We start from the raw sequence: 27655 nt of genomic DNA, 5'->3' as shown, positions 1-27655 counted from the left end.
ATTAAAGGAAAAGATAAATAAAAAGAGGTTTGCCCTAAGATGCTTGATAAATTGGACAACAGCACAGAAAGGAAGCTCTGGGAAAGAAACACATCTGGCGAGCCTCACGCCGCTGTAAAAGCTGCTGGTGCTTTCCAAACTCTCAAAGCTCCAAGAACACTCTGCCGCCCAGCTTTGCAAAGAGCAGGCTGCAACTCTATATGCAGCTATTGTCCGGACACATCCTCCATATACCGACTTTATCAGCTGGGATGTACGCGCAGGGCGGGGATGTTAGACACAGGAGCTGCACGTACCTGGTACTCAGGAATGGACCTTACCGCCTCCACAACGGCCAGGGACATCAGATGCTGGACAAATGGGATCCTCTGTCCCAGCTGGGACCTCAGCGGGATGGAGACGAGCAGGGTGGACACGGCGCATCCCATGGGGCTCAGCCAAGCATTCGATCCCCGCCCTGGAACACAGGCCCCATCAGGAAAGTGGCCACGTCGCCATGCGAACAGAGTCAGATGCACACAGAGCCAGAAAATGGGCCGAGCAGCCACGTGTGCAATCAACCCAGACTGATTATGATGCTTGGAGATTCTAGGGTTAACTCAAGAACAGAGAAGCTTTTTAAAATCTGATGCTGTGTTGCTGAACAAGTTTCTGATAAGTAGCAGAATGTTCAGCCTCAGTGAGCATATCATTTAGGCTTTGATGATTCAAAGTCTTACAGGGTCTGAACATGACTGTCAGCTTAATTTTCTCCATACGGTCATGCAGGCAAAAACAGAAACAGTGGGGAAAATGAGCCAGGTCTGTCCTGTCCAGGAGAAGTCCTGGGAGCCACATTTTAGAAGTGACCTATATTGTGGTGATAGTCTCACAACCTGTGAACATATTTAAAAAAACCCAAAATTGTACACTTTAAATGAGGGAACTGTATGGGATGTGAATTATATCTCACTGTTATAAGGGGGGGAAAAGGAAGTTGAATTTAAAAAGTAAGCCCTAGCATTAACTCTCTGAACTATTTTTTCCTAAAACAGAAGCCAAGAAAATAAACTGATCAAAATGAGAGGTATAATCAAAGTCCTTCTATGTCCTTTATTTAAACCACCATATTGAGCCCCCCGGCTTTGGATAAAATGAATTTTCTCTTTGAGTTATGTTCAAAAGACATATTCAAAGGAAAGAAGTGGGAAACAGTGGATTTCTTATTTCATTGCTCGTTCTGAGAAAGGCGTAAGGAGCCTCTCTTGAGAGTTACAAGCACGTTTGGGTTGGCCTGGTGCTGTCTGGAGCAGGGGCGAGGGCCAAGTACCTCCTGCATGACCACCAAGCATGGAATCTGTTTGCGGTTGGACCCCAAGTGGATTCTGGGAGGATGCGGGCTCTGGTTTCCGAGGGTCAGCAGGTGGCGGAAGCTCTGAGCAGCCCTTGGCTTCTCTGTGATCACTCTGTGAACGGGCACTGACCACTGATCAAGCGCCCGCTGCATGGAATTTCCAGGGCAGCCGGGGTGGGGGCTGGCAGACGGAAGGCCTCCTCTGTGTGACGCTCAATAGGGACACAGAAGGCACCTCCCAGAGAACCTTCAGGCAAGTAAATGTCTCTATAACACAGTCATGATTCACACACTGCAATGCCTAGAATGTGTCAGAAAGAGGAATTTACAAGATGTAGATGACTGAATGTTAAAACCATCCCCAGGGGCGCCTGGGTGGCTCAGTCGGTCAAGCATCTGACTTCGGCTCAGGTCATGATCTGGCAGTCTGTGAGCTCCAGCCCTCTGTCGGGCTCTGTGCTGACAGCTCAGAGCCTGGAGCCTGCTTGGGAGTCTGTGTCTCCTTCTCTCTCTGCCCCACCCCTGCTCACACTCTCTCAAAAGTAAATAAACAAACAAAAAAAAAAAATTCCCAGTAGAACATCCAGTGATTAATAACCATCTCAGTTTGAGAGAATGCTTTTAATTGTACTAAAAGGCTCAATCTTCTGATCAATTTCCCGCCCTCTTCCTCCATGTTAGGGGGTGTGAACACAAGCACTTCTAATGTGCGTCTCCTCCGCGATCAGGACACATGATCCATTGGCAATCTGGACACAGGAGTCACAGATTTTAGAAAACAAAACAGCAGAAACGATAACAAAAGATGACTGACCTTTGCCCTGTGTTTGGCGGACTGCGATGGCTATTAACCCCATTTCCTGCGGGATCTCAAACATCAACCTGCAAACGGTGGGAAAGACTGGTCAGCCAGAACAGGGACATGATAGGGCAGCCCACAGCTCACACACAAGAAGGGACCCTGTTTGCACTCATTTGCGAGCATGTGGGGGAAAGAAAGGGCCATTTTCCAGGTTTCGAGGGATAATGACCCCCTTCCCAGCCTCTGCAGTGGGAACAAGGAAGAAGAGCCCAAGAAAACACCATTTAATCAAACAAGATTGGGGTGGGGAAAGGCTGTGTACCTGCCTGAGCTCTTAGTTTATTTAAGACGTTGCTCGATTCTATTTCTTTGGAATATCCTACCAAGTTCTTTCTTCCCCACTCTGATGTGGTGTCCCTTCTTTGGGTGACAACTAGCAGTTCCTGACATTTGTTTCTACTTACGGTGCGTTTCTGTCCGAACACTAGAACATAATCATAACAGAAGTTTCTGATTATTCAGAAAACCAATATGGTGGCAATAAAGCCGTTTAAAAGATACACTATCCCCTGAGAACTAATTATGTTTTAACTATAGTAAATAAATCTACACCTTCTGAGAACTCCGGAGAACCTTGGATCATTTTAGGCTTGAGTTCTGCTTTTAAAATGGTTTCATTTAAAAGAATACAAACTTCCCTTTGGGGATAGGTAGAAAAGTGCCTTATATCTCCACCAAATGAGTCAATATTAACCTTTTTTTTCCCCCAGAAAAGGAAAGGAGGGAAAAAAAAAAAAATCCCTCACACTGAGAATTTCCTCCCAGCCACTTTCTACATATTTTAACTCTGCGTGAGGAAGACTTTCCTCTGCGTTCCCAGGAGTTGCTGACCAGGTACCGAGGGGGCAAGGCCCATGGTCGAATGTACTAAACCAAGCAAAAATCAGGTTTGCCCACTGTGGGTGCAGCTGCTGGCTCTGTGAAGTACTTTCGGGAGAGGGAAGAGGTGAGAGGAGGGATGATGGAGAGACGGTATTTGTATGAAGTTTCCAATAACAGTTTCCAAGGTTCCATAGCACCCTGCTCCCCAGGTGCTGAGGAGAAAGGGCCCTGAAGAAAGACCACGATCGGGGCTCAGGGAAGGGGGTGGGCCTCCACAGATGGTAAGAGAAGAAACACACTTAAAAGTGTAGAGAAACGGCACAGTGTCTCTCTGTGCACCATGGCCGGCAGACTTTGGCATTGATGTGCGCGGACCCCAGTAGCAAGGGGCCCGGAAAACCCCTTTTCCTTGCTAAGAAGAGCCTGGCCACACTGGGTGGGGGCCGGCTGGTCTGACAGGCACAGGGCACTCCCAGAGAGCAGGCCGCCTGCGTCGACGTGCCAAGCCCACCTTCCATCTTACATGAAACACAGCTCCAGAAGTATTTCTCTTGGACACCATGAATAACCCATTGAGACCAACTGTTCCTATGCAATGTTGGGCTCCAAGAATAAAGCGTCCTTTTCTTGGGTTGGACCAGCGGAAAACAGAGAAGGGATCTCTGTCCATGCAGGGAGGTAACACTGTCTTCTCAGGACTTCACGCTTTCCAGAAAGTTCCGGCAACCCCTCACCTGGGCTCCAAAGGCCACGGGTTCTGGTGGCGGTGGGGGGCAGCTAACAACCTTTTCTAGGGGAGTAGGCGGGGGGGGGGGGGATGATTTAGCACATTGTGAGCAGACTGCAAAAGCTCTCTCAATGGCAGGCAATCTAGGATGTTCTTTAAATAAACACGTAGACAGAACACGGTCCTGTTGATAGCCAGTGCTGGTGATGGTGGAATTAGGCGAGGGGATGGGGGAGGTTTAGAAACCAAACACAGACTTCTAGAACAAAGAGAGATGATTAAGGGAACATATGCACTCGACTGCTGGAGGTTTGGCAGCAGTTAACAGGGCATATTGATGAGAAGACGGAGTTTGTGCAGCTGAAGGCCAGGAGGAAATTCTGCAAGAGGGAGACAACGAGGGAAGGAGGTAATACGCGGTCTGAGACAACCAGGGGCCGCCAGATTTATTTGTGCTATCTGAGATAACTCTGGGGGCCAAACCACACGGCTTACGGTCAACAAAGAAGCATTTATGAACTTCGCGAATTTTGCATTTCAGAAAATGAAGCCGCTAGAGTTTACTTTAGCAGAAAGGAGGTACCATAAATGCATTTCCATCCTGAGTTGATGATGTTCTCACAAAAGGAAACAGAAAAAGAAAGAAAGAAAGAAAAAAAAAAGTATGAGGTTACATAATGATTATGCCCCTGCTGCTGTATATTTTCTGTCCTTGTTTGCGAAGGCTGTGGAATAAAAGGTTTCTGTGAGTGGTAGCTGAATGCACTCACTTCGGTACTGGCAGGGCATGCCGGAAAAGCGCTCTGTTTTTCTACTCTTCTCTGGAGTCTCCAACATCCAGACCTCAAAAGGTCACTTTGCAAATGTGACCACTTCGGTTCCTAAGGACATCACAGCACCTCGTGGGTGCTCGGCCAACGGGAACGTCCCGAATTTCACCGTTGGAATAAAGCTTCAATAATTAAGACTGATCTAGAGGACAGGCCGGTATGAACCTGTGTGAAAATCTTTAAGGAATAAAAATTAAATTAAATTCAGACCCATTCAATCCATTTTGGGGATTCAAACCTAAGGAAACAGTCAGTCCACATTTACCAAGAGCTATACAACTGTGGGAATAGCCCATGTGTTCAATAGGGAAATGAGTACACTGTGGTACATGAAGTCAATGGAATAACTCCCATTAAATAGGGTGGTTATGAAGAGTATGTGGTAACACGAAAGAAATGCTTGCAACACGCTGCTAAATAAAAAAGCAGTATACAGGGGCGCCTGGGTGGCTCAGTCAGTTAAGCCTCTGACTCTTGATTTCGGCTCAGGTCATGATCCCATGGTTTGTGAGGCTGAGCCCCATGTCAGACTTTGTGCTCACAACACAGAGCTTTCTTGTGATTCTCTTCTCCCTCTCTCTCTGCCGCTCCCCAGCTTGAGCACACGCTTACACACTTGCTCTCTCTCTCTCTCAAAATAAATAAAAACATTAAAAAGCAGTATACAAAAATCTACATATACTTTTATTCCAACTATGTAAAATTCACAGAAAACGGAGTGAGATTTATTCAGGCTTTATTACTTATTAGGCGTTATAGGATGATTTTTTATTTTAAAACTTTCCTTTAAGATGACTGGTCACCTTTAAAAATTATGCTGAAATTTGGCACACTTGGGTGGCTCAACTGGTTAAGCATCTGACTTAGACTCAGGTCATGATCTCACTGCTTGTGGGTTCGAGCCCCACGTCAGGCTCTGCGCTGACAGCTCAGAGCCTGGAGCCTGCTTTGGATTCTGTGTTTCCCTCTCTCTCTGCCCCTCCCCCGCTCATGCTCTGTCTCTCTCTCTCTCAAGAATAAATAAACATTAAAAAAATTATGCTGAAAAATTCTGGCAAAAAAACCATGGCTTTTATGTTTAGATATAATATTTGTAATTAATTCTTCATCAATATTTCCAAGAAAAGAACTAAAAGATCTGCTTTAAAATTAAATAAGACAGAGTTATCAACAGCACCCGTTTTATTATGAGCAAAAGCTTATTTGATAGTATTAAGAAGTAGAAATTCGTGAAACCAGTCTGTTCATAAGCAATCAGCCTTAAAAACTTTATGCTTTCTGACCTGGTGACTGTCCTTCTAGGTATAAATCCTAAGGCGTATTCAGACAGAGAAACAAAATAATTCAGGGGCACAACTATTCATCACAGCTTTACGTGAAAATCCGAAACAATATGAACAGTCTATCAATAAAGGAATGAAAAAAATCATAGCATCCTCACATGAAAACCTATCATGTAGCCATCTGTGATACACGCAAATATCCACTGGACTCCTTCAGGTGATTAAATTATGACGCAAAACCCTATATACAGCATTATTCTAAAAGATGTTTTAAAATACCCTTTTTAAAACTGTTAAGGGGCGCCTGGGTGGCGCAGTCGGTTAAGCGTCCGACTTCAGCCAGGTCACGATCTCGCGGTCCGTGAGTTCGAGCCCCGCGTCAGGCTCTGGGCTGATGGCTCGGAGCCTGGAGCCTGTTTCCGATTCTGTGTCTCCCTCTCTCTCTGCCCCTCCCCCGTTCATGCTCTGTCTCTCTCTGTCCCAAAAATAAATAAAAAACGTTGAAAAAAAAAAAAAAAACTTAAAAAAAAAAAAAAAAAAAAAAGAAATATACCACAATATTAGCTCTGGTTATTTTGAGGAGTGTATTCATTTAAAAAAAAAAATACAGAAAAGTGCAGAGCAGAAAATAAGTCCCTCTTCTCATTAAAAGTGCATATTCTCCTAGACCTTCCCCCCCTTTTAAACAAATACACATAGATATATTTTACAAAATAGGTTTCCTGATGATTGGAGAAATTCCTGACTGTGGAACTATTAAAAGGACGTTGCGGATGTATAGTTATGGACATCTTATTGATACCTTATTTGATTGATATCTTACTGATATTTTAATCTTACAGACAATAAAAAGGGAATGCGTGAAAACAGCACGTGCGATCCCCTTTTATGTAAGCTGTCCATTCCTGTGTGCATTTAGAGAAAAACACAGGACACACATCAACAGGGGTTGTTACCTCCAGAAGGTGGAGGTGGAACCAATACGTGGTGATGTTGACTCCTCCATGCTGTCTCATGTGGTCTCTGGGTGGTAAGATTTCACGTGGTTTTGAATTCCTTCTTTATACTTCTCTGAATTTTCCAGTGTTTCTGCACTGGGAGTGCACTCATTGTACAATCAGGAAAAAATGCTATTTAAAAGAAGATTTATTGAAACTCAACTTTGCTTCCTTAGGTGAAGCATGCGTCCGCCAGCTCACTAGCTGGGGAGCACTCTCTTCCTTTCCAGAGACGGCAGACTGCCAGCCGACTGAGCGGTAGCAGGCTCCCTGTAAGGATCCCCCATAACTCGAACGCTGCACGTATGGCTGTGCCGGTCCCTTGCCGTCCTTCCCTGGGGAGCATGTGCCCTGTGCAACGGGCAGGCTGAGTCTGCCTCCTGTCCCTGCACAGATTGCCGCTGGGCTCGGGGGGTGGCATGCGTGTGGCCACCGGCATCTTCGGAGCGGGGGGGGCCTTCACCCACTCTTGCTCCTGGTGCACACGCTGTGTCTTTTCTTTGACGTCTTCCCCCTGGTATTCTCAGTTCTGACCCCTCCCTTTACTTGCCTTTCGGAAACACGCATTCTCAGATAGTCCCCCTCCCGTTTTCTATACGTAAAAAATAACCCAATTAAGGGGGGGTAGGGATGAGGCAGGGGGAGGAGGACCCAGGAAGCCAGACATTCATTCAGTCACCGTTTCTGACTTTTAAAAGCTGTACTGGAAGAGATACTCCCACTACGCACAACCCTGAGGACGTCTGCATAGTTCAAAGGAAACGGCGCTAAACTTCACTTCAGAAACTAAAAAAAAAAATTTTTTTAATGTATTACACTGCAAACACCAACCATTAGTTCAGGAAGACTTTTTTTTAAGTTAAAAAGCTAAAATATCAAGATATTTTCATTTTGAAAAAGTCTGACTCTAGGAGTCAATTTTCTTAATTTTTTTTAAAGTTGTCTTCAATGTAAGAACACGCATTTTTAAAAAAATTTTTAAATGTTTTTATTTATTTTTGAGAGAGAGGGACAGACAGAGCACGAGCTGGGGAGGGGCAGAGAGAGAGAGAATCTGAAGCAGGCTCCAGGCTCTGAGCTGTCAGCACAGAGCCCGACACAGGGCTCAAATTCACAAACTGCAAGATCATGACCTGAGCTGAGGTCAGACGCTTAACCTACTAAGCCACCCAGGTGCCCGCTTTTTTTTTTTTTTTTTTTAAGAAAAACTGCTTAACTATTTTTTTTTAACAACAACACATGGAGTAAGGGGTCGGTCCAGAGGGCTCTGTGATGCCTGGAGACACACTGGTGACTTCTGAACAAGTGGCTAGGCATGTGGGTGCAAAGCTGAGATTGACAGTCCCAAAGATGCACAGTGCCATCCAGGAACTGGGGCATGGGGTGGCTACTGCTCCTGGCAGGACAGGAAAGGAAAGGTTCCTGAGGAACTCTGAAAACACCACAGTGCAGCAGAGTCAGACCAAGGGAATCAGATCAAGATTCAAATTCAAATCCCAGTGTTGACAGAACTAACCATCAAGTAAGGGGCTTCATCTCTCTGAATCTCTCCAGTCACCTAGGAAATCTGGTTCCGGTAGGAAGAAGACAGAACACATGTGGTGGTTTGACACTGGGTGGGTATTTAAATAGAGCACTTCCTCTTTGTTGCATGGATCCTACAGCTTCCTACTGTCCCATGACCCCCTCTTGGGGATAAAGAGGGTGGTCAGGGAGAGGGAGGACCAGTGGAGTGAGTGTGTGTGTGTGTGTATGTGTGTGTGCGCGCGTGTGTGTTTAAAGTTTATTTATTTATTTTGACAGAGAGAGGAAGGGGCGGGGGCGAGGGGAGAGAATCCCAAGCAGATTCTCAGTGCACAACCGACTGAGCCACCCAGACTCCCCAAATGTGTGTGTGTTTTAGCACTCCTCAAAAATTCTAGATAATGCCTCTCCTCTGTACCTCTCACCCCCTCTCCCGCTTCTATCTACAAAGCACTAACATCTAAACATAGGGCTACAAAGCATTTAGATTAACACCAGTAACTGGGGTTGCAAAATATTCCCTTTTAGATCTTGGGTCTCTGAACCCACTTAGCAAAGCTATAAACAGTTGGGTGAGCTAACAGTTTGGTTGACTTTTTAAAGGCAGCACTTTCTTCAGGTTATTATTACTCGTGAATAATTTCAGCCACTCATGCACACAGGCACACAACAGTTTTATTAACATATTTTCATTACCTTCTGGCTTTGACATTTAAAGCTATAACAACCTGTCCTCAGTCAACCCCTAGAATAAGTAAATGTAAAGTTTACTTACATTATATACCCTTTTCTCTCTTTCAGTGTATAACTGGATGAGTATTTCAATTATAGGTGAAATGGGAATTTGGACTGTTCAGGAACACCACATCGCAACCCCCCTCCAGCGCTCCCCAGAAGCAGAAGCCCCACCTGTACCTCTGTTGAAGGATGCTGTGGGTCAGACCCTCTCCTGGAAATGCTGTTTAATTTCTGTATCTCCTAACATAACCACCACTCATAGGTTTCCGGCTAATCTTCCCCATCTCCAACATCATAATAGCATCTACGCTACTGCTAAATCACTTCATTGTTCACAGGGAAGGGGTCCTGTGGATTCAGCTTTCATAATGAGGCACCTGTCTAGTTAGACCAAGATTTATTGCTGTTGGCCCGTATTATTCAATCAAGATGAACACAAACCACGGTTTCTCACCCGTGACACTGTAACATAAATAATGGATGTCTGGGCATCACCTCCTTCCACTTTAGACCAGTGCAGTTACAGAATTTGCAGATGGACAACCAGGCTTGTGTAGATGGAGATCGTCATGGCACCCACTGCGACCTCTATGACCATGCCTCAACGGTGGTCCTGATCCTAGCTCCTCACCTTCTGGACGTGAGCCTTTGCTGTACAACCACACACGGGCACTCAGACCACGTGCTAAGCCCCTCCGCTACAGGTCACCAGATTATAGGATCTCAACCCATGGCTCAAGCCAATCAGAGTCCATCATCTGTGGCTGAAGGTGGGGGGCTCCTCAGGGAGCGTGTCCACGGCCATTACCATGAGTCATCTACCCCAACAGAGGGCCTTCTGCTGCGAGACGTGGCTGCTGTTTCAGAAGACAGGCGCTGACGCATCTTGACCACATGGTGAGCAGACATCTGGGAACCGTTTCCCTGCAGGCACTGGGTAGACTTTCAACTTGTCCAGAACTGATGCCGAATTTTTATGCTATGAGTGGCACTTCACACGCAGTATCTCATCTAAGCTTCACAAGTCAGACAGAGATACGGTGTTGGAAAAGTGAAACCATTTCTGTAGGGCCACAGAGCCAGCAGGTCAGGAACTCAAATCAAGTTCTGGCTGGTTCTAAGGCTCATGCTATTTTGCTTTTGTTTTGAACCTTTCTCTTTGAAATAGTATCAGACTAGCAGAAAAGCTGCAGGACAGTAGGAGGAACTCCTACATGACTTTCACCCAGCACCCAGATTTCCTAAATGTTAGTTTTTTAAGCACAGAGCCTGTTCCATCTGTCTTTCCATCCATAATTCTTTCCCTGAATTACATGCAAGTTGCAGTCATAACATCTCTTTATTTCTCTACATGTCAGTGTATCTTTCCTAAATATCAAGGATTTTATGTAATCAGAATACAATGTTCAAACTTGGGAATTTAATATTCTGATACAATACTATTATCTAATCTGGGGGTCAGCAAACTCCTTCTGTGAAAAGCCAGATAGTAAATATTTTAGTCTTTGGGAGCCACTGGGTTTCTGTTGCAACTGTTCAACTCTGCTATCCAGGCACAAAAAGCAGGTGTAGACAACCTGTAAATAAGTTAAGTGTGGCTTACTTATTTCAACACAACTTTATAGACACAGAAATTTAACTTTCATATACAGCTCATGCATCACAATATAGTATTTAAAAAAAATCGTAGACTTTATTTTTTGAGCAGCTGTGGCTTTACAGAAAACTAAGCAGAATGTACAGAATTCCCTTAGGCACCTTCACTCCCTGCACTTGCTTCCTTATTACTACCACCTTGTCTTAGTGTAGTATGGTCGTTAAAACAGATGAACCAACACTGATACATTATTATTAACTAAAGGCCACAGTTTTAAATATTTTTTGAGAGAGACAGAGAAAGAGAGTGAGAGAGCACATGCATGAGCAGGGGATGGGGAGAGAGAGAGAGAGAGAGAGAGAGAGAGAGAGAGAGAGAGAGAGAGAGAGAATCTTAAGCAGGCTCCACACTCAGTGGAGATCATGACCTGAGCCAAAATCAAGAGTCAAACGCTGACTGCCTGAGCCACCTAGGTGTCCCTAAAGGCCACAGTTTAATATTAAGTTCACTCTCTGTACTGTACAGTTTTATAGGTTTGGACAAATGTATAATGCCCTCTATCCACCATTACAGTACCATATAGAATAGTTTCACTGCCCTGAGAATCCTTTGCACCCCACCTATTCATCCCTCCTTTCCTCCTCCCAACCCTGGCAATCACTGATCTTTTTATTACCTCTACCATTTTGCCTTTTCCAGAATGTCATATAGATTTTATTCATTTTTTTTTTCCCAATCATTTAAAACTGTGAAAAACTATTCTGAGCTCTCAAGTGGTACAAAAACTGGCAGCAAGCCAGATTTGGCCTGAAGACCGTAGTCTGCCAACTCCTGATATCATCTACAGAATTTATTCAAATTTTACCCACTGTGCTAACAATGACCTTGGCAGTAAAGCATGGTCTTCTTGCTGGTTTAGGGTACATCCAGATCATTTGTTGCATTTCGTTACCATGTCTCCTTGGCTACCTTCAACTGGGTTCAGTTCTTTGGTCTCACTTTGTCTTTCACGATCTAGACGTTTTTGAAGAGTGGAAGAAAGACATTACAGTTATTTTGTAAAATGTCTCTTGATTCAGATGATCTGAAATCTCACAATGAGATTCAGGCCAGCACTTGGGGGCAGGAACAGAGTTCTTAGTGAGGCTGTGTCCTTCTTGGTGCACCACATCAGGAGGCACATGGAGTCGCCTTGTCCCAGTGTTGGTGAGTTAACTCTGATCCACTTGGTTAAGCGGTGTGTGCCAGGTTTTCCATGTAAAGTTACTGTTTTTCCACTGTTAGCTAATAAGTACTTGTGGGGAGATAAATATCATGTTTCTTATCAGATTTAACCTACTGGTTTCAGCATCTGTGGATGAATCTTGCTTGAATAGATTATTTATTTGATGGTTGCCAAATAATGATTTTCTGATTCCATATGTACTTGATGGGATGCTATTATAAGGAAGAGGTTTTTTTTTTTTTTTTGTCTCCCCACTTATTTATTTATATCAGAATGGATTTGTAGATTCATATTTTATTTAACAGACTAAATATTTTCCTATCACTATTTACTTTGATGCTCAAATTACCCCAGATTTGGCAAGTGGCAGCTCCTTCAGGCTGGCTCCTGTGTCCTACTGACACGTCTCTGTCATCTTTCAGCATTTCCTTACTTTCTGGCATAAGATGAGGTTCCAGGCTCACTTTCTCAGTCTTAGCCCTGGAATCAGCCTTTTCTCCATGGAGCTCTGGTTCCTTTTAGCAAAAAATGACATTTATAAAACAGATCTGGGTATGAGGAAATAGCTAGAAAGTGTGTTTCCTTCCTTCCTTCCTCCCCTCCTCCCATCTCATCCATCCATCCATCTATCCGACCATCCACCAACCCATCCACCCATCCATCCGTTCAAACATCCATCCATCCATCCATCCATCCATCCATCCATCCATCCATCTTAAAAACCATTGAAGTCCACTGAAAACTCGAATTCCAATTCAACACCACAAGGTCCATTCTGTTTTCCCCCTTTCTATATTTGTAACTTCCATCTCCAATAAGGAGAAATCTGGCTCCCATTATCTCAAATACATTTACTTATTTGCTCAGTACTGTAACACACAGAAAGTGGTTTCAGAATTGCTGACCCATGCTACTGTGAAAAACAAACTTACTAACTAGCCTTCACTATTTATCTATAGTTCTTTTTTGTCTTTAGCCTGAGGGTATATAGTCAAATATTGTGTTTAAACATTCCCTGGGCTTGTTCTTTGTTGCTTTCACTATAGTGTGGTTGTTATTCATCTGAAATGAGGTTAGGTTTAATTGTACTTATGTATCCTATTATGGGCCCCCTCCTCCAATCTTTGTTTCTTTCTTATTTTTTTAACTCGGTTCCAAGAATCAGAATTATATAGAGACGTATACTGAGAAGTGTCCCACTCCCCAACTCACCTCATCTACCTGGATCTCTCCTAACTCCTTTCTGTAAATAACAATTCAACTAACGTCACTAGTTTCTGGTTTATTCTTCCCATGTTTCCTTCTGCACAAATAAACTGATGCATGCATATTTTCTGCCCCCCCCCCTTATTCCCTTTTAGAAAGTTACCATTTTGTACATACTTCTTTGCCCTTTTTTTTCTTCCACTTACTATAACCAGGAAATACGCTTTCTAAGTTCACTGAGCTTTTCTTCATTCTTTTGTAAACTGAGGGGTACACCACTGTGTGGATGTAGCATCGCTTATTCAACCACTCTCTTACAAACAGGCATTTAGGTTGTCTCCAAAAGACAGTATAACGAATACCCTTGTTCTCACGTATTTTTGTGTTGTTTAAGTGTATCTTCACGATAAGTTCCTAGGAGTGGGATGCTAGATCATAAGGAAAATGCACATGTAGCTTTGTTAGATGCTGCCAGACTCCCCTGCATTACTAATGAACCAGCCACAGATTGCATACCTGTTCCCACACAGCCTCACCAGTATAGTATGATGTCCCATGCTTTCATTTTTGCCAGGTGAGATGGCTTTCAGTGTAGTTGTAATTTGCATGTCTCTTACACGTGAGGTTTCCATATGTTTAAGAGCCATATATATATAGTGTATGTGAACTACCTGTTCATATCTTTCACCTATTTTTTTAAAGTTTTATTTATTTTTGAGGGGGGGGGAGAGAGAGAGAGAGAGAGAGAGAGAGAGAGAGAGAGAGACTGACTATCCCAAGTAGTCTCTGTGCTGACAGCGGGGCTTGACATGGGGCTCCATCCCAGGAACCTTGATATCATGACCTGAGCCAAAATCAAGAGTTGGATGCTTAACCAACTGAACCACCCAGGCGCCCTGTCTTTTGCCTATTTTTAAGAGTTCATTATATATCAGGGAATAATAGTGCTTTATCTGTGGCATCTTACCAATATTCTCTACCACTTTATCTTTTAATTTTGTTTATGGTGTTTTTTTACCATGGAAAACTGTTTGATTTTTTGTATCTATGTAGTAGTCAGCTATATCAACCTTTTACTGCCTCTTGCTTTTGTGTCTTCTGAGCCTTTCCCTACACCCAAATTCTATAGGAACTCATCCACTTGTGTCTGATATTTGTAAGATTTCACTTTAAGTTGAGATCCCTGATCCATTTGGAGTTTATTTTTATGTATGGTGACAGGGATGGGTCTGATTTTATCTTTTTCCCCAAATATCTATCAAATTGTCTCAGGATCATTTGTTAAAAAAAAAATCTATCTTTGGGGGCACCTAGGTGGCTCAGTCAGTTAAGCATTCAACTCTTGATTTTGGTTCAGGTCATGATCTCACACTTCATGAGATCAAGCCCCATGCTGGGTTCTACACTGACAACATGGAGCCTGCTTGGGATTCTCTCTCTCTCCCTCTCTCTCTCTCAAAAAAAAAAAAAAAAAAAAAAGTCCTTCTTGGGGCGCCTGCGTGGCTCAGTCGGTTGAGCATCCGACTTCAGCTCAGGTCACAGTCTTGCGGTTTGTGGGTTCCAGCCCTGCATGGGGCTCTGTGCTGACAGCTCAGAGCCTGGAGCCTGCTCTGGATTCTGTCTCCCTCTCTCTCTGCCCCTCCTCTGCTCATGCTCTGTCTCTCTCTCAAAAATAAATAAACACTTAAAAAAAGTCTTTCTTTGGCCTAGGAATTTGAGAGGTCACCTTTATCATAGACCATTTTTCTATACCTAGTTGGGTCTATTTCTGGACTTTCTATTCCATTCTGCTGGTCTCTCCATTTATTCATGTGCCAGCATCACACTGTTTTAATCACAGAGGCTTTATACCATGTTTTAAAATCTAGCAAGGCTAGTAGCACTTTATGGTTTTTCTTTATCATTGTTTTCCTATTACTGCATACATTTCTAAATGAACGTTAGCATCTACTTGTCTAGCTTAATGGGTAAAAACATGGTATTTTTAGTACAAGTGCATTAAATATATAAATTAACTTGGGGAGAACTGATACTTCACGATGTCAAATTGTGCTATCAATAGGCAATGTCTTACATTTTTTCCAGGTTACTTTTGTGTATTTCAGGCATGTTTTAAAGTTATCTCATGTAAATTTTACACATTTTTAAGCTCACTAATTATTTTATCTTGTTTGTTGCTATTGTAATGGCATACCTATCCTTTGCCAATTATTGTTTGCATATACAAAGACTAGCGATTTCCGCATGCTAATTTTATATCTTGTTCTGTCATTGAAATCTTTTATTGTGGGAGTTAAAGAATTATTGATTCTCTAAGCCTTCCCAGGCATACTATAATGACATCTGCAAACAGACATAGCTTTTCTTTCTTTTCAATTATGCCTCTAATTGGCATCTGTTGTCTACTTGGATTGGCTAATACCTTTAGTACTACGTTAAGTACAAGTAGAGATAGTATTCTTGCCTTGTTTCTGTCCTTAGTGGAACCCTCAGTTTTTACGGTTCCCCCACTAAAGAAGACACAATCTTTAGTACTCAAACACACACACAATCATATTAAGAAAATACCCATTAATTCCCATTTGGGAATGTATTTATCAAGACAGGATGCTGAGTTTTATGAAACGCTTTTTCAGCATCTATGGAGATAACAATATGCTTTTTCTCCTTCACTCTACTGACACACTAATGAACAAATATATCTATAAATGTATCAATTTATTTTTTTTCCAGTATTGAACCAACCTTGCATTCCTGGAAAAGATACTTAATCATGGGGCATTACTTTCTTAACGTAGTGTTGGATTCTGTCTTGTTAATATTTATTATGTCTGTATCGATGCTCAGAAGTGATACTGGTCTGTAATTTTTTGTGTTGTCTTTAACAGATTTAAGTAGCAACATTTACTCCATTAAAGAGATTCTGAATTTTTTTTTTGAATTTCTCTACTGGAGTCCTGCCTATCAACAAGACTAAATAGTTTTGGCTAATGATCCTATAGAACAATTCCTAGGGAAGCCTTTTCTATTTGTTCTTGAAATGGCTTTAGTACTCCTAGTCTGCATCAAATCTCTTTGCACCTGTAGCTCTATGTGGGTCATTTGCAACACATGGGGATCAAGGCAATGAGTCCCATTAACATGGGCTAGGTTAAGGAATTTAAGCCTACAAACCTTGAACGGAGGCTTTCACCTCACCCTGGTCAGGCTAGACAGACACTGGACTTTCTCAGGAAGGTATGGACCAGGTCTGGTAGAGATCAGCCAGAATGACCAAGTCCCCTGACATTCCACAGAGCATTCCTCATGTGTAACAAGCCAGAGGTCAAAAAGGAAACCATTTTGAGACTGTCAATCATCTCCGTTAGAAACTATAGAAAAAACTGAGATCCTATTTAGATGTTTTGTGCTATACTTTTCACTCAATTTTAACAGATGACTCCGTCTTTGCTAGAAACCACCAAGCTCAACAAATGTGGGATCTGCCCAGGGGCGCCTGGGTGGCTTGGTCGGTTAGGCGTCCGACTTCGGCTCAGGTCATGATCTCACGGTCTGTGAGTTCGAGCCCCGCGTCGGGCTCTGTGCTGACAGCTCGGAGCCTGGGGCCTGTTTCGGATTCTGTGTCTCCCTCTCTCTCTGCCCCTCCCCTGTTCATGCTCTGTCTCTCTCTGTCTCAAAAATAAATAAATGTTAAAAAAAAAAAAAAAATTTAAAAAAAAAAAAATGTGGGATCTGCCCAGAGAATCAAGGTCATAGAATCAAAGTCGCCTCTACAGCTCGGTCTTCTAACAAAGTTGCACATGGAACCACCTGCAGAGTTAAAACAAAACAAAACAAAACAAAACAAATAGATGCTAAGGCTTCATCTTAGATGCATCAAATCCCAATCTCCAGGGCCAAAGCTTGGGTATGCTCTAGGTAATTAGGACACAGCTGGTCCAAAGCCTGGTGTCCTGAAACCAGTGCACCAAAAGGTATTTCTCAATGACTTTAAAAAACAAAAAACAAAAACAAAAACAAAAACAAAAACCCAACTGTGTTTCTTGAAAAATCCCCAGAGCTACAACATAAAAGACTCCCCTCTCTCCTCTGGCCATCACAACTAGTGAAATAAAGGATTGCATTCTTTTTCTACCCTCTGAGATAACACAGAAACATGCCCACAAATGAAGAGGTTTTATCTTCTAGAGCTAAGGTGGTGATTCACAGTTGAGGACAAGGGGCCAGGGTAAAGGCATAAGGGATTGGCAGTCAGACAGAAAGTGTGCACCAGAGAGCGCCACTGTATACAAGGCTGTGAACTGAAAATGTCTGAGTTCCTTGTTAGTGTTCTGTTCCCCTAGACTGGCATCATTCACGGTCACCAGATGTCAGGCCTGACTAGTTTTCAGCTCCACCAAGCATGTTAAGGGCTCGGTCAGTCAGTCTCTCTCTCTCCCTCCCTCACTCCCTCTCTCTCTCTCACCCATGCACTCTAGAGCCTACCTCATTCTGACAGTAAGTACACCAGCCAACACAGTACCATTTTCCCACTGACCTCAAGAATTTCTCCAAGGCCTCGTAAGCAAATTGATTAACAAGTCACATATCTTCAACCACAGGTAAAGAATGGGATCTTCAGGTCCTCAGAAAGTACAACAAGATTACCGCATTATCCAATGGTCCCATTTCCCGAGCACCCAACCGTGCTCTTGGGCCCTTAGTATGGGCGATTTTTCTCACTTAAACACTCCCATGACGGTCATCACCATGTGGTCTCATTTCACTCACGAGGAAGTGGAGGCTGCCCAGGTTAATGGCCTGGTGAGGTCCCAGAACAGTTAACCAGGTTTGCTTGGCTCAGAGGCCCACTCCCTGAGTCACTACCAAAAAATCTCTTCTATCAAAACAAAATCTGAAGGCGGAAATGCCACCGGTCTCTTAACAGGTGCTTTCTAGTTGTATAACTTTGATGGCCCTGGGGGCTCTAAGTTTTTCTGGAAAGTTATGAAAATGTACATCCAGAGTGTAGTATCAGAATGGGGTTCTTGGCATTGTTAAGAACTGAAATAGAGCTACCACGCTTGTGCCACAGGTCATTAGCTCGGCCTTGCCTGTCTGAGTAGGTGTTTTCCCTACTCTGTATGCATTCTTGTTTCAAAAATGCCAGTCTCTCTTCACCAATTTACATAAAAACTCAAACAGTTTCTCCACCTACAGAGCCAAGGGGCTGTTGAAACAGCTGGGCAGACAAAAGCAACATGAAGGTAATGAATTTCTTCCTCTAGAAAGTGAGGCTTCACCCTGCCACTCAGGCCCTCGCCGGGCCCCTTTTTCCACCCCAGTACCATCGCTGCTTCAAGGATAATTATGAGCAAGAATTTCCTGCCCCTGCCAGCTGGCCTCAAAAACATTGCTTCTGTCACCACCTTGCTGCCCTGAGTATCACCCTTCCTCTTTCCCTCTGGAGGCTCAGGCCTCTCTCCAGAGCCCTCCTTGCTCCCCACCCTGCCAGAGATCAAGCAACATGCCCCAGCTCGTTCCACGAGGAAGCTTAGCACCGGCTTAACCTTCATTCACTGGGACAAGGGGCCTCTTTCTTTAATGCACGGCTTTGCTCCATGATATGCTGGGTTTACGGCCCCCATGAACTAAACCTGGTTCACAATTCAATTCTAGAACAGATTTTTGTTCAAATGGTTATTTTCCAACCACCCCCTCTCCCCAATTCCATTTTCTACCCAACTCTGTTGGCCCCTTGAGGCCGGCTTCTGGTGAGGCTCCGTGCTGGCAGGCCATGTAATATCCTGTTCTCTTGCTGAATTCCTTTATTGTTGCAGCGAATTTTACCGTCGATTCTCTAAGATTTCCCAGGCATGCTATCGCATCGGCTGCAAACAGAGACAGCTTCACTTCCTTTTCAATTTGTACACCTCTATTTGACTTCACTTGTCTACCCAAAGTGGCTAATAAATCCCTAGGATGATGTTAAGTAGAAGTGGAGACAGTGGGCTTCCTGGTCTTCATGGAAATACTCTTCAGGTGTCCTCACGAGATGGGACGTCGGCTTTAGGATTCAGAGGGTCTCACTCACTTTCTCCCAACACCGGGCCTCGGCCTCTCCTCTCACAGATCTTCCCACGGGCTCTGGAAAATACCGTTTCAGGCCCCGAGTGGCACGGGATTCCCTGTGTGGCTGGTCTCTGGAGACACCCTCAACCCGGGGAGGGTCCTGTCCCCTTGTCCTCCCCTCTGTCAGTCTCCCCACATCTCAGCTGGGTAACATCTGTCTCCCTGATGACTACAGGTAGTGACCATGTGCCCAGCACAGCAGGAGGTACAGTCTCCTTGACCTTATTTCAATAAGACACTCGTGCATGGAGAGGAGAATGAACAGAAAGGAAAAGTCAGCTTTTCCTGGGGTTTCCTGGAAATCTTCTCTCCGGATAACTACCTCATCCTGCCTTCAACTGCCCCTTTAAAAAGAAAGTGCTTCCCGTTTGTTAATTTTAGAGAGTTTTTAACCACCCTTTTATTTTGCTTGACATTTTATAATCAATCTTCTGTATATGTTTATATATGCTTTTCTATTTAAACTTTTTTTTTTTTAAATCTAAAAAACATAGTGCCATACCGCCAAAGGTGTCAGGAAACATGTTCAAAATAAGGACGGGCTCCAAAGACCGCCCTGCCAACAAAATGCCAGTAAAATCTGAAACCCGGGTTCAGACACACTGGGAATGTTCCAAAATTTAAAACTTAAAGAACTTCTTTATTCCAGTAAATCAGCTTCCCTGTGAATACCATCAAAATCCTATGCTTTAATGAGTGAGGGAATATCAGAGGAAGGGGTGGAGAAGGAAAGGATTTGGACAAGTACGAAATTTAATTTAAAAACTATTATGAGAAGTTTAATTTCCCCCTCCCCCAACCAAATACATAAATCTTTTCCATGCATTTTGTTTCATTTTTCTTAAACAACAACAACAACAACTTTAAAGGCATCCTGAACCATCAGAAACAATGACAGGGTAAGTCAATGGAGTGGAGTTTTTAATAACAAATATTTATTTACTGGGTTCCTAATACTTAAAATGCCACTTTAGATATATGGAGGAATGCAAAAGAATCTTAAGTGAAGTTGCATTTCTCGCTGAATGTATAATCAAACTGGGGAGAAAAGACTTCACGGGAAGGATAATCAGTGACATGAGGCGATGTGGACCACCTACGAGGGAAGGACAACACGAGGGGCCAGAGTTCAAGGGGAGACGGCTGGCTTCGTGGTGGGGGCAGGTCAAAGCGCGGCAAACCCAGATTGCACTTAAAGATGTGAACACGTGTAGGAAATAAGCTCGCCTTTGTAGGTAATAATTTCATATGCACAGCTCTGGCTTCGGCCATGGCCCAAAGCTGGAACTTATCAAGGCCACGGAGTACTGAAGAAATTGCAAGAATATAGACTTAGATTTTTCAGCTGGCTGTGTGTGTATATATGTGTGTGTGTGTGTGTGTGTGTGTGTGTGTGTGTGTGTGTGTGTGTGTGTTTGCGCGCGCGCGCGTGTGTGTGTGTGTACATGCTGGTTTGCCTAGGACACTGTCACCTCCACTCCAAGTCCTGGTATAACTCAGTCTGGGATGCTCTTCCAAAAGTGCCCCCTGGGGAGCGGTGGGATAAGGCGCCACTTTAATCTTACGCAGAAACTGGCAATTAAGCGCCAGTCTCTTGGGGAGTTCTGGGCGGTTGGGACTCCAGCCACCACCGAACAGCACTTGGTCTGTCCCCGTCGAGGGGCAGCTGGTGCAGGATCTTCTGTCACACCCAGCATCACAGCAAACCTGGTGCAGGTCCTTTGCTGGGGGCACTCATGGGGGTCACCTGTCTATGCTGAGCCCCAGGCTCCTCACAGATAAGCCCAGACCCTTCCCTATAACCCTCTGATAATAAATGTGTCACACTGCACAGGTACCCTGAGCAGACCCCGGGCACACCGTGGGCATTCAGCTAACGTCGGATCCCTCCCGCTGTCAAGCTGACATGATGGAAGGGAGAGAAGGCTCCTTGGCAGCATCTCTTCTAGGAGAAGGGGCAGCTCCTACGTTCTGGGCCATTTTACAATAGGCCACATGTCACCCTTGTCTGAGGTGCTCAGGATATTCTGGAGAAAGAGGAATCATCTTGTCTTCCCTCAGTTAGATTAAAAGAAAAGGCCCCATGATGGGGCATCTGGGTGGCTCAGTTGGTTGAGCACCAGACTTCGACTCAGGTCATGATCTCACAGTTTGTGGGTTCGAGCCCCCATCGGGCTCTGTGCTGACAGCTTGGAGCCTGGAGCCTGTTTCAGATTCTGTGTCTCCCTCTCTGTCCCTCCCCTGCTCACGCTCTGTCTCTCTCTCTCTCAAAAATAAAAACATTAAAAATTTTTTAAAAGAAATAAAGGAAAGGCCTGTGAAAACACCTGATGAAGCTGTCTGCCAGGTGGTAAACACACAGTTCACCTGTGCTGGTGAGCAAGCCGGGCACTGCCCTTGGTCTCTGTCCTTGGCCCATCCACGGTTCGGGGGTTTGAGGGGTGGGGGGCCGACAGGACTCCTTGGGCAAATGCCACTGCCTTGTGCTTCTTTTTTGCTTTCATCCCTTGCTTGGCTCAGTTCTGATCACAGGAAGATTCTGTTTTTATTTTGCTAGATTCACCCAATTCCCTCAAGCCCCCAGTAAACTCCTGGGTGACCACTCCCCAGAAAAGTCAAAACTGTGGCACTTCCTGGAGACCGTGATACTTTGTCTTCCTGCCGCTGTACCGTGCACACCCGTCTGCACCCACGCTCAAGGCTTCGAGAAGCATCCAGCAGCACATCCCCCAAGGAACACGCAGAAGGGGTAGAACTGAGGGCATGTTGAGCTCACGATGCGTTGGGCCCGCCTGTCACGCACTCGACACAACACAGCCCCCCTGTGTCCACAGAGGGGGCCGAGTGACTTCTCCTGCAGAACCCAAGGACGGACACACCTCTAGACCTACTGCTAAACCGGGTCCCAGCAAATGACCCTCATAAAGCCAAGAACAGTAAACGGAGCTTAACGTTCTAATGAAATCGACATTGCTGGGTGTGCTTTCACAAAATGAAACTGCCTGGAACTTCTCATAACGCTTTTTACGATAAGCATTAAAATGCAAAGGGGAAAGATGGGAGTTCCTGCTACAGACTCTGGTCTGTAATGGGGGCGGGGGCGGAGGCCTGAGGGGCGGGGTCTGGAAGAGAGGTGTGTGCACTGCATTACAGTGGGAGATTATTATATAAAATGAGTGTGTTATTAAAAGGATCCTGAAGTTATAAAAAGTCAAAGGAATTTTTAGCGAGGATGAATAACTTCTTTGGTCAAAATGAATAACCTGTATTATAATGCTCTGCTGCACAGGGGAGTCCCGAAAGCAGTCACCCCATTTCCTATAGACGGGGGTGCAGCCCTGTGACAGAGATCTTCAATCGCCAGTAGTTGGATTTCGTTGTTTCTGTACAGCACTTTAATTCTGGAAAGATCAGGAACAAAATCTTTAAGAAAGTTGGTCTGAGAGAACCCTACCGGTTAGCAAATGAGTACCTCGGTTATCCTGTTAGGAAAAGTCAACAAAAAGACCCATCCCCACAGCCACGCAAGCCACCTGACAACATTTGTTCTTACTTCTCAAACACTATGCACCACCTCATCCATTTAATACCACAGACAGAATGAAATCACTGGGTCAGATAGATGACTGTAGTCTGATACGGTGAAGGAAAAAAAAATGTTTTTCATGCAGTTCTACTTCTTTCAAATGCATTCAATTAATTAAAAATATGCTGCAGTATGACTTTGGGCTTGAACTCCTCAAGTAGTTTAAACAATTTCCCTACAGTTTTGTCTGTGCCCATAAACCAAGGAAATTCCAATTTAATCTCCGACCGGATAATCATAAATTCTAAATTAGTGGAGGCTCAATAACATTTTCCTTTACCGTGGTCAGGAGGATGTAGGATATTTAATTTATGAAAGTAATCATGCCACAGATAGTTTGGAAAACAGAAATAAAAGATACAATCATCCAAACACAACATAACCACTTCTCCACATTTCCTGGTCCTTTTTCAGATGTCTGTTTTAAGATTTTAATCTAACAACTTATTTTAACCTACTTTTTAATTGATCTGAGCATTGCTCTATATTGTTAGTCTTTCTGTTGATGGGTAATATCCCATCGAGTGACTATATACAACGTGTTTCATAAGTACGAGTTTCCCGAAGGATATTCCCATATATTTTCCCATGTATTTCTTGTGTAGATTACGACAAAGCAGGGTTACTGGATCAAAGAGTAGGAACTTCTCATGATCCCTAATGCCCACTACCAAAATGCTTTTCAAAAGATTGTTCCCATTTACACTCCCATCAAGGTTTAAACTTGGTTTAAGAGTACCTATTTCGTTATATCCTTGCCTATCTTGGACAGTATCACTAAAAAAAAATCCATGTTTTTGTTCGTTTGTTTTTTGGCTAATTTAGTGGGTGACAAGCATGTTCAGTGAATTATGAAGGGTTGTGAAGTAGGGTTCCATGATGTTATTTCAGCTCCTATATTCCAGAGTAAAGGCATAAAAATAATCACAAAGACATATTCTGTATTTGGCTCCCATTCTAAGAGTCTTATGTTTCTGCTCATCTGCAGAGAAGGGTCCAGAAGGCAGCAGGAATGCTCCAATCTGGTCTGTCAAGACTCAGACAGCAAGGGGGGCTGTCTGCACTGGAAGGCAGGCTGTGCTATGCTAGATTACTGTTCTGGCAGGGCATCGTTTCATTCAGCCTGCAGAGCACTTTAGTTTCCGGAAGCAGGAGATGGCAGAATTCTGGTGTTCTCTCCATTTAGAAAAACTATGAAGTCGGCAGAATTTTCTTCTGTTGTTTTGTTCACACCATCATTGCCTGCCTGTGCTGATTTGGTACTGATGTGGCTTCTAGTGCTTGCTTGCTTTATTTATTTATTTATTTATTTATTTATTTATTTATTTAAAAAAATTTTTTTAAGCTTTATTTTTTTTTAATGTTTATTTTTGAGACAGAGAGAGACAGAGCATGAATGGGGGAGGGGCAGAGAGAGAGGGAGACACAGAATCGGAAGCAGGCTCCAGGCTCTGAGCCATCAGCCCAGAGCCTGACGCGGGGCTCGAACTCACGAACTGTGAGATCGTGACCTGAGCCGAAGTCGGACGCTCAACCAACTGAGCCACCCAGGCGCCCCTAAGCTTTATTTATTTTTGAAAGATTGAGAGAGAGAGACAGAGCGTGAGCAGGGGAGGGGCGGGGCGTGGAGAGACACAGAATCCGAAGCAGATTCCAGGCTCCAAGCTGTCAGCACAGAGCCTGACTCGGGGCTTGAACTCACGAACCACAAGATGGTGACCTGAGCCAAAGTCGCACGCTCAACCGACTGAGCCACCTAGGCGTCTCACTTCTGATGCTTTTTAAAGCAAAGATTTCAGGTGCTGGACAATGTGCTTTGTAAACAGAATAAAATGAAACAACTAAGGTGTGCCTTTGTTTTGAGGTTTGAGCTTGCTTATACTTACAGTGGGTTATTAAATATGCCTTATCAAAGATCTTCTGGAATATAAATCGTAATAGAAAAGATTCTGCACAGGGGGAAAAAACAGCAGTGCGTGTATCTAAAACAAAACGGACACACATCTTGCTGGACCCTGGGTAACCCTAAAAAACACTCTCCATCATAAAAGATATTTCCAACATATAGTAAGCAAAAAGAATGGAGTAAGGAGCCTCCATTGGCACAATCATTGTCAACAACCAAAAAGCCCTTTAATACACGCAGACTGGAAGGAGGCGCCCCACCCTCCCGGGGTCCCTGCCCTGCATCCAGCCTTCCCAGAAGCCAGTGACTCTGCGAGGCAGCTTTTAGCATTTTCGAGAAGCAGCACCGTCAGCTGCCAAATTCCTGCTGGGTCGGCCAAGAGGTATGAACCAAAAATGAAAAAACACGAAGGATTTGTTTTTTAAAAGCAATACATCAAACATAAAAAGAGCTCTTTTGTATGAATTTTTGGTGTGGGAGCCAGAGGAGAGAAAATCATTCTCCCTCCCGGGAGGAAGAGGCTTGACCTCACCTGTAACTTTTCTCTTCCAGTGTGGGTTTTTCTCACCCCATTAAACGTAACCTACTCGAGGTGGGTTTGTACCACGTGAGAGAAATAGAGAGTGATAGGAAAAATGCCCAAGGGCAGCTGCCACCAGCCGAGAGCGCCCTGGAAGGCAGGCCCTCACCAACCACATAAGCAGGGGGCCAGGGCCACATAAGTAGGGGGTCACATAAGCGGGGGAGGGCCACAGGGCCACGTGGAATGCGGTCATTTCAAAGAGGCCCGTCTGCTAGACGCACAAGGACACAAGGATCATGTTTCTGTGGCTTCAGAAACCTTGTGCGCAACGTCCCCCCACCCCCAAAACGCCACCAAACACTCTTTGCAAAGGGAAAGGAAAGAGGAAGGGAGGGAAAAAAAGGGGGGGGATTAGAGAAACCAGGTTAGAATGGGTGTCCTCCCACCACCTAAAAAGCAAGGGCTGGTTGGGATGGCGCGAGCAAGTTTCACACTGTGAGCCCCCCAGGAAAAGCAGCGGAATGCAACCAGTGCTCTGGAACGGCACGGGCCAGCCACAGAAACAGGAGCACGAACACAGGAAAACCCAGCCGGGGAAGCACTGCCCGTCAAGGCACTCGGGACTCTGCTGCACAGGACAGGAAAAGACAATCTCAGTACCGCGTCCCTAAATCCCCATCCCATTAACCAGGTGCCAATAGTGAAGCCTACAACAGGACCCCAGTTAAATCACCTGGCGGCTGCTCAACAGGCTCCCAGCACTAATCCCTGGGGACAGGCAGCCTTTTCTTCGGTCACACGGCAGGAGAACGAGCTCGCTTTGGCATTTGTGTGACCAGGGACAGCTGCCACCTGCCTACAAACCATCCACTGTAGACGGGTCGGAGCAGAAGCATCAGGCAGAACCGTGTGAAGCGTGGCTGAGCCTCCGCTGTTTCAGGTCTGCAAAAATGGCACTTTCCGGTGACTCACACTGAGGAGGAGGAGAATCGCCATCAGCTGATTTGGTGACGTCAGCCCCTGAGTGAACTGCTGCTTGTGATTCCGTTTAACCCTTGGGACAGTGCTCCCAGGTGGGGATCTTCAACCCCATTTGTGGAGCAGGCAACTTAAGTGACTGACCCAGGACCACACAGCTAGTAAGTGACAAGTCCGGTAGCCACCACAGATAACTGTTCGCAAACAATGAAGCCAGCAGCCAACGTCGCATCTCAGAAGCACAGAGCTATTAGGACGGGTGGCACGCTTGGACCTGAGGCCGGAGGAAGGTGCAGGGAGGCTCTGGGGAAGGAAGGTTGTGCCATCCATTCCCTACGGGAATGACGGAGACCCAAGCGCCATCTCCACCTGAACTGTGACGGCCAGCCTACTGGTTTGGTTTCACTTCCCTTTTATTTACTTGTGAAATCACATGGTACCACGTCCATTGTGGGAACCGCCTCTGAGACGATCCAGAACATGGGTCTGCTTAACCACACCAGACAGACGGACGGACGTGGAGGGAAACTGGCCATTCCTCTCCATTCCCTCTTACTGAGCTTTGCACTTGCTTCCCAATCTCACGGACATGTTCACGGTTGGACTTGAGGCCCCTAATGTACTTTATCACTGATGAAATGACCTCAGGTAGTTTCTACAAAGAGAAGAAACCCTCGCTTTCTTGAGACAAAAAGTTAAGGCCCTTGAGATCTTAAGTAGCCTTTCTAATGTCCCGTTCATTTCTGGATGCTTTCTTAGTACAAGCACATTACTCTAGGCCCCTGCTTCTCCCAAGAGCTTGAAGGACATGCAGAGACTTGTGCCCACAGGACGACTCATGAAAACAAAGGGTAACAGGGTATGTTCTTACCAATGTGTCAGCTTTATTCTATGAAGCAAAAATGCTAGTAAGCTGATAGGTTAAAATATCACTTTTGAGTTAAAAAAAATATGCACCAGGATTATGGAGTAGAAATATATACAGAGCAGGTAAATACGTAAGGCGGCAATATGGTGAAAACAAAACAGAGTAAAGGGGTGAAGAGGGACGAGGGATGGGTGTCAACTGCGTGAGGAATGGTCAGGCAGGGCCCGTCTGGTAAGACATCTGTTCAGGGAGAACAAGGAAGCAAGAGAATATGCCGTGAAGGTATGTATCTGAGAAAGGAATGTTCCAGGCAGTGGAAACAGCACGGCCAAAGGCCCTAAAGTGGGTATGGGGAAGAGCAAGGTATGTTGTGAATGTGTGTAGGGGTGTAGGGGGCAGGGACGACTATAGGAATGTGGGTCGGGGGGGCAGGTTTAGGGCTTTGAAGGTCTGGTTCTAGATTTTATACTAAATGAAATAAGCAATGCTGAGCCATTCTAAGCAGAAGGACGGTATAGTGTGACTTCTTTAAAAAGAT

General features: G+C 44.6%; 1 protein-coding gene across 4 annotated transcripts in view; it reads right to left on the bottom strand.

Annotated features, from left to right (window-relative positions):
- Nucleotides 1-27655, bottom strand: part of HLCS (holocarboxylase synthetase) — a 222032-nt gene that overhangs the window by 10988 nt on the left and 183389 nt on the right. For all 4 annotated transcript variants that reach the window (XM_078452801.2, XM_078452798.2, XM_078452799.2 and 1 more), the window contains 2 exons: nt 2148-2215; nt 297-457 (listed from right to left, as the gene is read on the bottom strand). In XM_078452801.2, coding sequence (XP_078308927.1) covers nt 297-457; nt 2148-2215 — 229 coding nt within the window. The remainder of the gene's footprint in view (nt 1-296; nt 458-2147; nt 2216-27655) is intronic.

This window comes from Panthera onca, chromosome C2 (assembly GCF_046562875.1).
Source record: "Panthera onca isolate mPanOnc1 chromosome C2, mPanOnc1 haplotype 2, whole genome shotgun sequence".
Lineage (NCBI taxonomy): Eukaryota > Metazoa > Chordata > Mammalia > Carnivora > Felidae > Panthera > Panthera onca.
The sequence above is the reverse complement of the archived record's forward strand: the minus strand, read 5'-3'. Positions and strand labels throughout refer to the sequence as shown.